General features: G+C 43.0%; 2 protein-coding genes across 5 annotated transcripts in view; one reads left to right on the plus strand and one right to left on the minus strand.

Annotated features, from left to right (window-relative positions):
* LOC146569168 (uncharacterized) overlaps positions 1–13,130 on the plus strand; it is a 228,821-nt gene that overhangs the window by 163,231 nt on the left and 52,460 nt on the right. The gene's annotated exons all lie outside the window — the stretch shown is intronic.
* The window catches only part of tcerg1l (transcription elongation regulator 1 like), a 91,901-nt gene that overhangs the window by 4,153 nt on the left and 74,618 nt on the right, over positions 1–13,130 (minus strand). For all 4 annotated transcript variants that reach the window (XM_085285517.1, XM_085285515.1, XM_085285516.1 and 1 more), the window contains 2 exons: positions 3,282–3,371; positions 3,072–3,190 (listed from right to left, as the gene is read on the minus strand). In XM_085285517.1, coding sequence (XP_085141643.1) covers positions 3,072–3,190; positions 3,282–3,371 — 209 coding nt within the window. The remainder of the gene's footprint in view (positions 1–3,071; positions 3,191–3,281; positions 3,372–13,130) is intronic.

The raw sequence follows: 13,130 nt of genomic DNA on the forward strand, positions 1-13,130 counted from the left end.
CAGCTGCTCCTCCTGTTTTGCCATTCCTCGTCTCCTTCCGTGTATATATACTGTGTGTTTATGGCGTTATTTTTGTGCCACTATTCTGAGCGCTTGTAAAAAATTTTTGCAGGTGCAAGTGTTGTATTTTGAGTAGAAATTTATTTTGAGCGAAGAAAAGCTAAATTTGAGTGAACAAAATTCATTCCTGTGTGCAAAAGCTGTATTTCAGTGTTTGCTATTATCCACACACACAATAGCAGCCCCTCTAACTCAGGTGAGTTTATTTATACAGGGGTGAGAAGGCAAACAGGCAAGAGGGAAGACAAAACTAAAGACCTGAACTGGGAAAGCTAAATGACAAACCTGAGATGATACAAAAGGGGATGAGAGGCAGCGAGACGAGGAGGACACAGAGTAACACAGACTGACACGGAGGAACACAGACGAACCGGCAACAGGCAGGAGAACACACAGGGCTTAAATACACACACCAGTAATCAGGGGATGAGAGACAGGAGGGCAACACAGCTGGGAGGAATCTGGGCTGACGGGACAGGGGAAACGTAAACTGAGCACACTCACATACGACACGGACCTTCACAATAAAACAGGAAACTGTTGGGTTGAGGGAAGTTACGCAAATTTGCGCAGGTTTAGTAAATCTAGTGTTAAAAGAAGATCTCAGTTTGGTAGATATTTGGAGGGTTGTTCACACTATGGAAAGAAAATACACCTTTTATTCTCATTCACATAAAAGATATTCTCTCCTCCTCCTCTCAGTCCTGCAGGAAATGCATCGGAGGCGTCGCCCAGAGGGGATCCATTGAAATGCGGGGTGAAGAATGTGAGAGGGGTCGTTGATGATTTTGGCTGCCTGTCTGAGGGCCTGTTGGCTGAAAACCTGTCAGTTCTGACAGGTAGGCCAATGACTGTAGAGCACGCTGATACAGTGCGCTGCAGTCTGTTCCTGTATGAAGGCTGAGGGAGGGGAACCAGCAGCTGATGGAGGTCATGATGCTTTCCAGGAAGGCGTAGTAAAAAGTCATCATGATGGTTGTGCTGACTCCAAAGGAGGTGTAGCCGTTGGTGGCACCTCCTGAGAATCTCTCTGTGTTGGCAGAGAATTTCAGGAGGTTATCAAAGATGGTTCCCAGGTATTTGTGCTCCTCAACTACCTCCACTGGCTTCCCGTGGATGGTGGTGGTGACTGAAGCAGCCAGATCCCTCTGCCTACTGGAGAAGGTCACCACCATCTCTTTGGTTTTGCTCACATTCAGTTCAAGTTGGAGCTGTCACACCACTCTACAAACTCCTGCAGAGTGGACCCGTGGTGTTGTGAGGGGCCTGACAGCAGTGACAGGAGAACTGAGTCGTCAGCATATTTAACCAGGTGACAGGTGGGCTGTGTGGATCTGCAGTCATCGGTGTAGAGGATGAAGAGAAGGGGGGAGAGCACACAGCCCTGGGGGGAGCCAGTGGAGGTGGAACGGAGACCGGAGAGAGTTGTTGACCCGAACTTTCTGAGTCCTGTTGGTCAAAAAGTCCAATATCCACAGGATTAGCTGCTCATCAGGTGGAAAGTTTAGTGGGCAGGATACGAGGCTGCAGAGTGTTGAACGCTGATGAGAAATCAGCAAACAGAAGTCTGGGGGAGGAGTCAGGAGCTCCAGATGTTTGTGGATGGAGTCCAAGATGAAGATTTTTGCGTCATCTACACCTCTGCATGGATGGTAAGCAAACTGGAGTGAGTCCATCAGGGGTCAGTTGCTCTTACGATGTGCTGTTTTATGATCTTCTCCGTCGAGCGGAAAAGTCGGAGACTGGGCTGCAGCTGCATCTGCAGCTGGATGAGGGAGTCCCTGGTGTAGGTGAGCCTTGGGGTCATGTTGAAGTGTTGGAAACAAGTCCGAAAAAATCACAAAAATGAGGAAAAGGAAAATAATACAAATATACCGAGTAGACGGCGAAATACAACAACAAAAAGAGCAGCGACCCGGAACTGGATCTCGGAGATTTGTCAGTTTAAGTATATCCTTCATGAAATTTATAACAAAAAAGGAGAATATGCCCCCTCATCTTAAAACGAATTTTTATGAGAATGGTGAGAAGACAGGCAGGCTATTAGCAAGACAACTTAAGCAAATGAACAATCAGAATGTTATTACAGCAATGAAAACGATGCTAAATTAGTTACATCCTCTTCGGAGATCAACATGATTTTTAAAATATTTGATCAAGTACGGATCGGCTAAATGCATTCTTTGATAAAAGGAAAATAAATAAAAATTTCACAAGAGGGTAGGGACAAATTGGAAACTCCTAACTGAGGTAGATGTAAGGAAGGTATCCATGCAATGAAAGCTGGAAAGTCACCGGGAATAGATGGCTTCCCGGCAGAGTTTTATCACAGATTTATAGACTTGCTATGTCCACTTTTAACTGAAGTATTACATGACGCGTTTGAATATGGACGGCTCCCTGCAAGTTTTAATCAGGCAGTGATATCACTAATCCCAAAAGGCGACAAGGATTTAGTAACAAGGCTTGTACTACCACAAATTATCCATCAAGTAGGGTTTATCAAGAATAGATCTGCTTCCGATAATATGACATTACTACACCTGCTGTGGCGGAATAGAAATAACAAATCCTGTATTGGCTATATCTTTAGATGCACAGAAGGCTTTTGATAGGGCGGAGTGGAGTTTTCTGTTTACGGAAAAATTTGGAAAAGGTGACAACTTTTGCAGATAATTTTTATTTGTTGTTGTTTTTGTTTGTTTGTTTGTTTGCTTCTTGCTTTTGGTTCTTGTATTTGTTGTTATAAAATGCAAAATCTGATAAATACTTGAATTGTACAAACAATAAAACAGTTCTGTTTCCGGAGCTGAATTAGCCTAGTTCTCTAATTCTTGGTGCTAATGAATCATTCTCCAATGAATTTTATTCTGGTAGAAATACCTCATCTGCATCTCCAGTTTGTCCCAGCGACTGGTCGATAAACAGCTGCCAGTCGAGGTGAGGTCATATTTTACAGGAACATAGCTGAATAATTAAGAGTGCTTCTCTGAATAATGAATGAGGAATACCTGCTGGTGATCTTTGCTTCCTCCAGCAGCTGTTTGAACTCTTCTCTGGCTTTCTGCAATTTACTCTTCTTCTCTTTGTACTCATCCTTCATCCTGCTCTTCACAAACTGATCAAACACCTGGACGCATACAGGTAACACTGATGTCATCGTGACATCATGACATTGCATGAAAATGTTAGAAATGAAAGTAATCTTTAATTTGCCAAACCTGTTTCCTCTGATCTGAAGTCAGCAGCAGGTATCGAGGGTCAAATACCATCTTATGAAGCTCCTTCTCCCAGGTGGAGAATGCAGACACCTGAGGAGAGCCACAGGTCAATATTTAAATTTAATGGTTCAATCTGTATTTATCCTGGCAGGGTGACTCTTAATAAATCTAATTTATATGGAGGTGCATTACACATATTGACTAAGATCAATAATGCTATCTATACAGTTTTTTTAATCTTCAAACCAACATGAGGTGAAAAAGAAACAATTTTAAACACAAATACAAAAAAGACACAGATACACGTAAAACATAATTTTAAGTCGGAGAATTGTGGCTGTGATGAAGCTCAATTCTGTCTTTCAGTGAATGAAGATCGATCATTGTTTTTCAGATAGTGGGGGTCTGATCCACCAAATCCAGCAGGATAGGAGTAATGATGGATCCAAAAGTGCAGACTCAAAACAAAGATTTATTACCACATGACAAAAACAAAAAACTGGCTGAACTGGGAATACAGAAACTAAACTGGCAGGCAGATGGATGGAACACACAGCGTGGGATGATGGTACAAACAGAAAAGTAGAGTGTATAAACAGAACCTAAGGATTACCTATACTGGGAGAACTGACAAAACAGACCTAAAGCCTGTTGATACGGAGGGAGAAACTCAGGGAGATGACACAGAGGGAGCAATCAGTGAATGGGAGACAGAAGGGAAACACAGCTGGGCAAATCAGGGCAAAGCAGGGGAAGCAAAACCTGATACAATCAGTGCTGGGCAAGTTACTTTGAAGAAGTAATTAATTATAGTTACTAGTTAATTCTTCAGAAAAGTAACTGACTTAGTAACTGAGTTACAAGATCCTAAAAGTAATTAATTACTTCAAAAGTAACTATTGCGTTACCTTAAAAAAAAAAGTTTAACCAGGGTATAATTGTCCATTTTTTAGATTGTCCCGCTACATTTCACCTACAAAAACTATTTACTTTGCCTTGTTTGGTATCATCCTTTTCAGCACAGCCTCACGTGTCTGAATTTACAGTTATGTTTTCATTTTGACAAACTGTATTAACACAATTGATCTAAAATCAGACAAAAAACATAAAATCCGAGTAGAAAAAGTTATATTTTTTACTGTAACAACCACAAACATGTTTATTGAATCATATTTCATAACTTGAAATGCAAATATAAATTGTCAATTTTAAAATCATATGCACAAGTTTTGCAAACAACAAAGTTATTTGCAGCCATTTACCTTTTACCCTTTTTTAATAACCATTTCACTAGCTGGGACCACATCCTCGGTAACGATGGGCGATGAGGGATGAGGAAGTGAAAACTGGTGCTGCGGCGACGGCTCTCGGGCCGGGCAGAACCCCCAAGAAATCATCCCCTACAGGAGTGAAGACTGGGCATTACGGAGGTCTTGGAGATTGTTGCGAATGTATAACTGGTAGGCTTGTGATGACCATCGACCCAGGAGCTTGATTAGGTGGTCAGAGATTCCTTTGCGGGAGGCAGAAGTTGCGGCGCCGATGAGAAAGGAATGGCCAGAGAAGAGATTTGGAGGAATCCCAGAAGACGAGAGCACTTGGCGAAAGTGTGAGAGGAACGATGACCTGGTCGGGGCGTGGCCAGATTCGGTGATGAACAGTGGATCTGAAGGTAAGGCGTGCTGAGATTTTCTGAGGTGGAGGTAATGGGTTACTGATTCGAAGGGACTTAAAGGTGAGTTTATTTTGAAATAGTATATAGGCGTGGGGCTGCCGGATTGATTGGTTTTGCTTCGTTTGAGGAAGAAAATGAGGCAGTCTTCGAAGACTGGGTGGATGTCGCTCAAGCACGGGTGAAGAGTCGAATGGGATTTCGAAGATGAGGAGGTGAATTCGGAACAGCGTAAGAAGCCGAAGAAGGCGAGCAGGAGTGTGCGTGCCAGGAAGTAGTCGCTACTTCAGCCGGAGGGTAGAGATGCAGCGATGTAGAAGATCTGAAGTTAGGGGTAAGCGGTGTAGGGTCGTGGCAGGTGACTGGCGCTGGAGACCTTTGATGAGTAATGATATCTGGGACGACATAATGGTTGGGCATGGCGAACCTGTGAGCAGCTTGGCAAAGAAATTGATGCCGCTGAGGTACGTGTTTATGGTGGGAATCTTATTCTTTTTTTTCTTTTTTTTATTTCCAAATTTGTTTTATTGATTTCAACAATGACATACAAAGTTAGCAACAGCAAAGTCAATCTTGATTTCAGAACAGTTGTATGTCCATTATACCCTCCAACCCCCCTAACCCGAATTCTCCCCCTACCAGGTCCACACTAGACATGACGCCGCAGAGAACCAGTCTCTGCCCACACACACACAAAAAAAACCCCAAAAAACCAAAAACACATCTCAAGACCCATATACGTAACAAGCATAACCCCCAAAAAACAACAACCCCCCCGCAAAAAACAAACAAAAACAAACAAAACAAAAACAGAGAAAACAAAAGCAGAGAAGGGACCAAACAAAACAAAAGGAAAAACAAGTAGATAAGGTATAAATAAGATTTAAAAAATAAATAAAAAAGATATAAAAAATAATTTAAAAAAGAAATAAAAAAAAAATACTTTATAATGTAGCTTCGCTCAGTTCACTTCAGACTCAGTGATGGTGTCCACCAGCAAGAGAAATGATTTCCAGATTTGGTTAAATTCCTTAATAGAACCTTTTAGAGAGAATCTAAGTTTTTCCAACTTTAAGTTAAAGAGTACATCTCTCACCCAATGATTATGAGTTGGGGGGTGGGGAAACTTCCACTTCAACAGAATAAGCCTCCGAGCTAGTAAAGTGGTAAAGGCTAGGGCCTGTTTGAGGGGGCCAGATGAGTTCAAGTCGGGAGGAATGCTGTTGAAAAAGATACAAGAATTTTGGGAGGACACTCATCTTTATCAGGTTAACTCTCCCTGCCACTGACAATGGTAGAGAAGTCCAACAGTCACAATCTTTCCCAACATTTTCTAGTAGGGATAGGAAGTTCTCCCTCATCATTTTAGGTATAGAAGAGGAAATAAAAAAACCCCAAATATCTAAATCCGGTTTCTGTCCACTTAAAAGGCACTATTGAGTGGGGAAGGGCTCTGGCCAGGGAATTGAGGGGTTGCAACTCGCTTTTTTGATAATTGAGCTTATATCCTGACAGTGTACCATATTGGTCCAGTATGTCAAAAAGCACCGGGAATGAGTTTAGAGGGTCAGAAATGTACAGGAGCAAGTTGTCTGCATAAAGAGAGAGTTTGTGGGTAACACCGGACCTTGCAATGCCTTTAAATCTATCCTCTGAACACAGCCATATTGCAAGAGGCTCGATAGCAATGGCGAATAGGAGGGGTGAGAGAGGGCACCCTTGCCTAGTGCCCCTCTCAAGTGAAAAAGGCAAAGACAAGTTGTTGTTAGTACGAATACAGATGGATGGCGAGGAATATAGTAGCTTAACCCAGAGAATAAAGTCAGCCCCTAAGCCAAACCTATCCATCACCTCATAGAGGAAGCTCCACTCGACGCGGTCGAAAGCTTTCTCCGCGTCAAGAGATACCACAACCTCCCTTCCTTCTCTCCCCATCTCCAGCTGCCTCCCTCTTCCCGCTCCACCACAACCACCCACACATGCAGGGCCTTGGAGTGGGGGTATGTCACCAGGGTGCAGAGGAGGCTACCCCCCCCTCTGTCCCCTTCTGGCTGCCTCTGCCTCAATTTTATCCCACAACTTAGACATTCACATTACTCACACTCTCATTACACATACATATAGGATCTTGGGGGTGGGCACGATACACGGAGTCCAAAGTACCATCAGGGTGTACACCCCACCCCTGGCATCGTTGCCCACCTCTCAATTTTAAATACACGTAGACATTGAGGGCCAGCAGGAGGGACCATGCGCTTACCTGCTGCTCTCTGGCAGGTAGCTCCAAGCCCTCCTGGGTTTTAAATGCACCTTAGAACACACATGCATCAACATTACAATGAGCGGGTGGAGGGAGGTTCGGAGTCTTCTCTCACCCCCGTTCTCTGCGACCTGCTGGAGCAGGGGGGCTAGGACTAGGAGGAGGAGTTGGCCGTCCGACTGCGGTCTGGAGTGTGGAGCCTTCCTGCTGCTGCGGAGTCGGGGCGGTCTGCCTCCCCCCACCGCAGGGAAAAGGGAAACACCACCTGGGTCTGGGTGCAGTTCCCCCCTCCAGGGGCAAGAGTACCTAGACCCGGTTTGTAGAGTACGCTTGGGGAGTGTGATCGTGTGTACAACGTCTCTTTATGTCTGTCTCCACGTTGGTTGAGTGTGGAGTAAGTGCATATGAGAGCATGAGGGTGGGAATGGATGTTTGTATCTGTGTGTGCCTGTATGTCTGTGTCTATATGTCAGGTTGGGTATCAGACGCCACCTCTCTGGGGACATCTCAGGCCCTCCAAGGTTTGGAGGCCTATCTCCCCCTACCACCACTTCCCCTGCCAGTGGCGGACCCCCTCAGACATCGGTGCGTTGGTGGTTCTTTGTGTCCGGGGATGGGCGTCCAGGTACACACCGGCTCACTCCTTGGCGGCCGCTTATCGGGGCCTGGAGCCTGGGGCTCGCTCGGGCCACTTCGGAGGTGGGGTGCCCCCGGCCTCTCGGCCTGGGGCTCGGTCACTCTGGCACGGCTGGCTGCCGGCGGAGCTCACGGGCGCGTCACTGCAACTCCCCCTGGCTTCTGCTCCGCGGCTGCTGAGTGAGCCCTCATCTGGGACTCTCCTCAGCTCTTTCTGGGACAGTGGCGCAGCTGCCCCTCTGTTGGTCTTCCTTGGTCTCTTGTGTTCTGGGGGCCTCTGGATGTCTGGAGTTTTGATCTCCTCCATACCTGCTTCATGCCCTGGAGGACGGGGCTGTGGCCCCCCCCACACCCTCTAGCAGATTATTACATGAAGGAACCTTTTAAAAACAAAAAACAAGCGCGTCCATGCTCACAGGTGTACACACGGGTGATCACACCCACAAACTACACCCTTTTTGGCTCCTACCTCAAAGCACACTGTGTTCTGTTGATCTTATGTGCTGCACAATAATGTTTAACATTTAGTATTTACTGTCATATTCCCATATATCATTGTGATGTTGTTTATTCTATTACTCTTGTTCTCTTCTGCTTGTTCTCTTTTTTCTTTCTCAGCAGGTGATCCAGGTGATTGATATATGCATTTTTTTTCTCTGCCCGTTCTGTTGGTTTTTGTCTTTTGCCCTTCTCCCCCGTCCCTCTTCTCAGCTGTTTCTCTTTCCTTCTTTCTTTCTCCCCTTCTTTCCCCCAGTCAAGTCTGTCCCGTATTCAGTAAGTGAAAATAAAATAAACAATAAAAGGTGAATCAAATGGACCATTACGGCAAGGCTGGGATGGTCAGTTTGGTAAAGTAAATCCGTTGGGCATCTTTCTTTGCCTTTAGACAACAATTCTGATGCAAAAGAGCCAAACGGGACAGGCCAAAAAAGAAAAAAAAAAAAAGATAAATGTGATTTTGGGCAGCAGGTGAGAAAACGTTATCAGTATTTCTTCTTCTGAGGCAGATATGCTTAATTAGCTGGATAATCTCTCATTTTTGACGCTTTTGTCGCAACCTTTTTAAGACTGCATGAGATAAAGAGTCCTGTGTGAGTCAGTCTTACGCTTGCAGAATATATTTTTTCTTTTCCGGACATCAGGGTTTGCACCTTTGTGTAAATGTCTCTCCAGCCTCTGTGAACCCAGAGAGTTGTTTTTCTACAGCGTCGTGCTGTCATTAGCTTTTGTGGGGAAGAGGCATTCTGGTCTTACTAGACTGAAGGGAGCCATCAGTTATAATCAGGCCATTAATCTTTTCTTTTTCTTTTTTTTTAAATGGAAGCACAAGATTGAAAGTTAATGTCAAAGACGGGAACTTCTGTTATCTTCTAGTAAATACAGATTCTTGGAAGTGGTTAACCACAACAAAAGTCACATTTAGTAAAACGTCAAAGAAAATGATTTGCTTTCCTGTGATATATACATTGGCAGAGCGTTCATAGCAGCAGGATTTTTCTCAGACGCCAGCCAACGTTTTGAGGAGAAACACACTGCACATGCTCAGTGTCCATTATACTAGTAAGTACAGATCCCTTGAAGTGATTAGCCACAACAAAAGTCCCATTCAGTGAATTTCCAAGAAACAAATTCATTTTTAGATATATATTTATTACCAACCAATGTTAGAGGAGAAGCGCACTGCACATAACAACTGCTCTGTTTTCCTTTCATACCACATCTCAGGCTAACAGAGCCTTCAGCTCCTCTGTGTTAAAAGCATGTCGGCTGTTGTTGGATTAACCAATTCAACGGGACATTTTCCAATAAAAAAAAAGTATTTAAATTCAAGCAAAGAAACATAAATCTGAGTGTTTAAAAAGTCAGAGTGACAGGAAAGATCAGCGTCTTTGAATTGTTAACGTTGTGGATAAAAGTTGAAAACTTCCCTCACTATTATTATAACCTCACTATTCAGGCCAACATCTGAAGATCTGAAGTCTAACCTTAACATTTCCTGAAACATGTTTTAAAAATAAAATGGCCAGGTGCTTTTATTTTGAAAGACAAACCCCCCAGCTGCTTTGCAGTTTTATATTTCGTCCTTTAACATATTAATTTAATTTTTCATTCTCCTAAATCTTTTCACACTGAGCCACTACAGTATTCACGTGAACTTCAGCCATGTTTTCTTTGTGTTTCCTCTGTGCTTCATGTTGTTTGTACTTTTTTTTATTTTGAAGCTCGTTTGAAACTGTTTCATTTGGTATCCTGTTGACTGTGAAACATTTGGGAGAAATAAAAACACATTTATAGGAAAAAAAAAAAAAGAAAAAAAAAAAAGAGATACCACAACCTCTGGAATTGAGTTGGACGATGTGTGGATAATATTCAAGAGGCGTCTTGAATTGTCATATGAGTGCCTGCCGGCCATAAATCCCGTCTGATCAGAGGCGATAATTTGTGGCAGAACACGTTGTAGCCTAAGTGTGAGGATTTTAGATAGTATTTTAAAATCAATATTTAAAAGAGAAATTGGTCTGTAACTGCTGCACAACAGAGGATCCTTGTCCTTTTTCAAGATTAAACAAATAGTAGCTTCAGACAAAGTCTTGGGTAACTGACATTTTGAAAAGGCTTCATTATACATTTCTTTCAACAATGGTGCCATAAGATCAGAATTAGCTTTATAGTATTCTGCAGAGTAACCGTCAGGGCCCGGCAATTTACCTGTCTTTAAGGATTTAATGGCTTCTTGTACCTCTACTACAGTAATAGGTCCCCCTAATCCCTTCATCAGATCTCTATTCTTGTAAAATGTATATTTTGGAGAGTTTCTTCTGATAGAGGGGGAGAGCTTGAAGTGTACAGATTGGAATAGAAACTAACAAATATTCATTAATTCCCTCTGGGTCCGATATTATGTCACCAGCAGCAGACTTGACCTTTGGGATTAGCTTGGAGGTTGCTTCGGCACGGGCTTGATAGGCCAGAAGTTTCCCTGCCTTGTCGCCGGATTCAAAAAAGCGTTGCTTTGTCTTAATTAATTGAACCATAGCTGTTGCGGTGGTGGTTAAATTGAGCCTGGCTTGAACTTTCACACGTTCTGTATAGAGGTTAGGATCTGGGTTCGATGCATATCTGCCATCTAGATCTTTGATCTTATTCAATACACTGGACGTGTAAGATAACTCTTTCTTCTTTAAATTTGACACAAAGACTTTCGACGTTTCCCATAATACCTCTTGACACTTCAGTAGAGTCATTCAACTCAAGGAAAAGTGAGAACTGTGACCTCAAAAAATTTGTGTAGTCATCCCTTATCAACAGGCTAGAGTTAAATCTCCAATGTTTAATGGGTCGAGACGGGGTCGCTAATACCACATCAAAAGAAACTGGTGGCGATAGCATGATACTGACAATGGCTAATTTTACAGAGAAACCTAATATCGACAAGGAAAAAGTCTATACGTGTATATGTATGGTGGGGATGAGAGAAAAAGGAAAATGCCTTAGTAGTAGGATTCGCATGTCGCCATGGATCCACAATCCACAGCTGAGTTTTGAAAAATTCTGGGGTTTTAGCAGATTTATTCAGGGAACAGGCCTTAGTTGACGATCTATCCAGCAGAGCGTCCCGAACCAAGTTAAACTCACCTCCAATAATAAGATGATAGTTTTCCAAATTTGGAAGTGAAGAGAAAAGTTTAGCTATAAAAGAGTCGTCGTCCCAGTTCGGCCCGTACACGCTAGCCAGTATCACAAGTGAGCCCTGCGAGTTTCCTGACACAAATGTGAAACGGCCATCTGGATCCACAATAACTTTATGTTGCTCAAACAGAATATTATTACGAATAAGAATAGTTGTCCCTCTAGCCTTGGCGTTAAATTTGGAATGATATATATTGCCGATCCAGTTTCTCTTGAGTTGCCTCACTTCTTTGTTGCAGAGATGCGTCTCTTGAAGAAAAAACACATCTCCTTTAAGCTGCTGTAAATGTGCCAGAACTTTGTTAATTTTGGTTGCATTCCCCACACCTCTCACATTCCAGGAGACAATTCTAAGACCATTGATTGTGCTCGACATATATGTCGGCAAGGTCTCACTATGAAAATATAGTGAGACCTTGCCGCCTCACTACATTTTCAATATTCTGCTAGATAAAATTGAGGAACTAGGATGTATCTTACTATACTTTTGTACTACTTTTGTATCTTACTATACAAAAACGGACAGAAGAAAAGCACAAAAAAGGCAGGCTGAGGTATTGTTGTCCTCCATTTGTACATGGCAGGAATCAAACTGTAGGAGAGGCAATAATAATGAAAGAATGTGTGCTTATATAAAGTAAAACAGTATATACATATATGTGTACGTAGCAGACTAGCATGCCAACAGTGGCATTAGAACAAAATATAAACAGGGGTATTGTAAAGGAAAATGAAAGAAAAACACTATATACATATGAACAGCATCAACAGGAACAAAAAAGTATAAAATCTACAAATATACAATTGGGTGTAAAAAAGAAAAAAGTACATATGTAAATAAATACAGTTTGGGTCATTGCACATAGAATTTAGTATTGCACAGTGGTGGTTTACAGACGGACATGGGAAAAATCAGAGGGTGGGACTGATGGTTATGGCCTTTGGGAAGAAACTGTTCTTCAGTCTGTGGGTCTTTGTGCTGATGCACCTGTAGCTCTTCCCTGAGAGAAGCAGGCTGAACAGGTCAAAGCCAGGGTGGGACTGTCCTTGATGGTGTTTGTTGTTCTGTTGAGGCAGTGGGAGGAATGAATGTCCATCAGGGAAGGGAGATACAATACAATAATACATTCTCTGTATGTATTATTGTAGGGTCTACCTTACAATATAAAGTGCCTTGCAGCGACTGTTGTTGTGATTTGGCACTATATAAATAAAATTGAATTGAATTAGAGGGCAGCTGATGATCTTCTGTCCTGCCTTGACTACACTCTGAAGTCTCACTGTCTGCCTTAGTGCAGCTGCTGTTGGGCCTTCTTGATGACCGCTGAGATGTTGTCTGTCCAGGAGATGTCAGCAGAGATGAGGACACCAAGGAACCGGAAGTATGTCTGTGAAGGTTCTCAGTCATCCAGGTCATCGTAGTCAAAGGAGCTTGCAAAGAAAAGCGTCTGGACTTCTTTAAGTTGCTTGAAGACGTTTCACCTTTCATCCGAGAAGCTTCTTCAGTTCTAAGGTCAAATGGTGGAGAGTCCCAGATTTAAACCTAGTGGGAGTTTCCCCCCACAGAGGGACAAAAGGACCCCCTGATGAT

This window comes from Mchenga conophoros, linkage group LG8 (assembly GCF_057382185.1).
Source record: "Mchenga conophoros isolate Kocher_MC1m ecotype Shallow Benthic linkage group LG8, M_conophoros_male_GT1.1, whole genome shotgun sequence".
NCBI lineage: Eukaryota > Metazoa > Chordata > Actinopteri > Cichliformes > Cichlidae > Mchenga > Mchenga conophoros.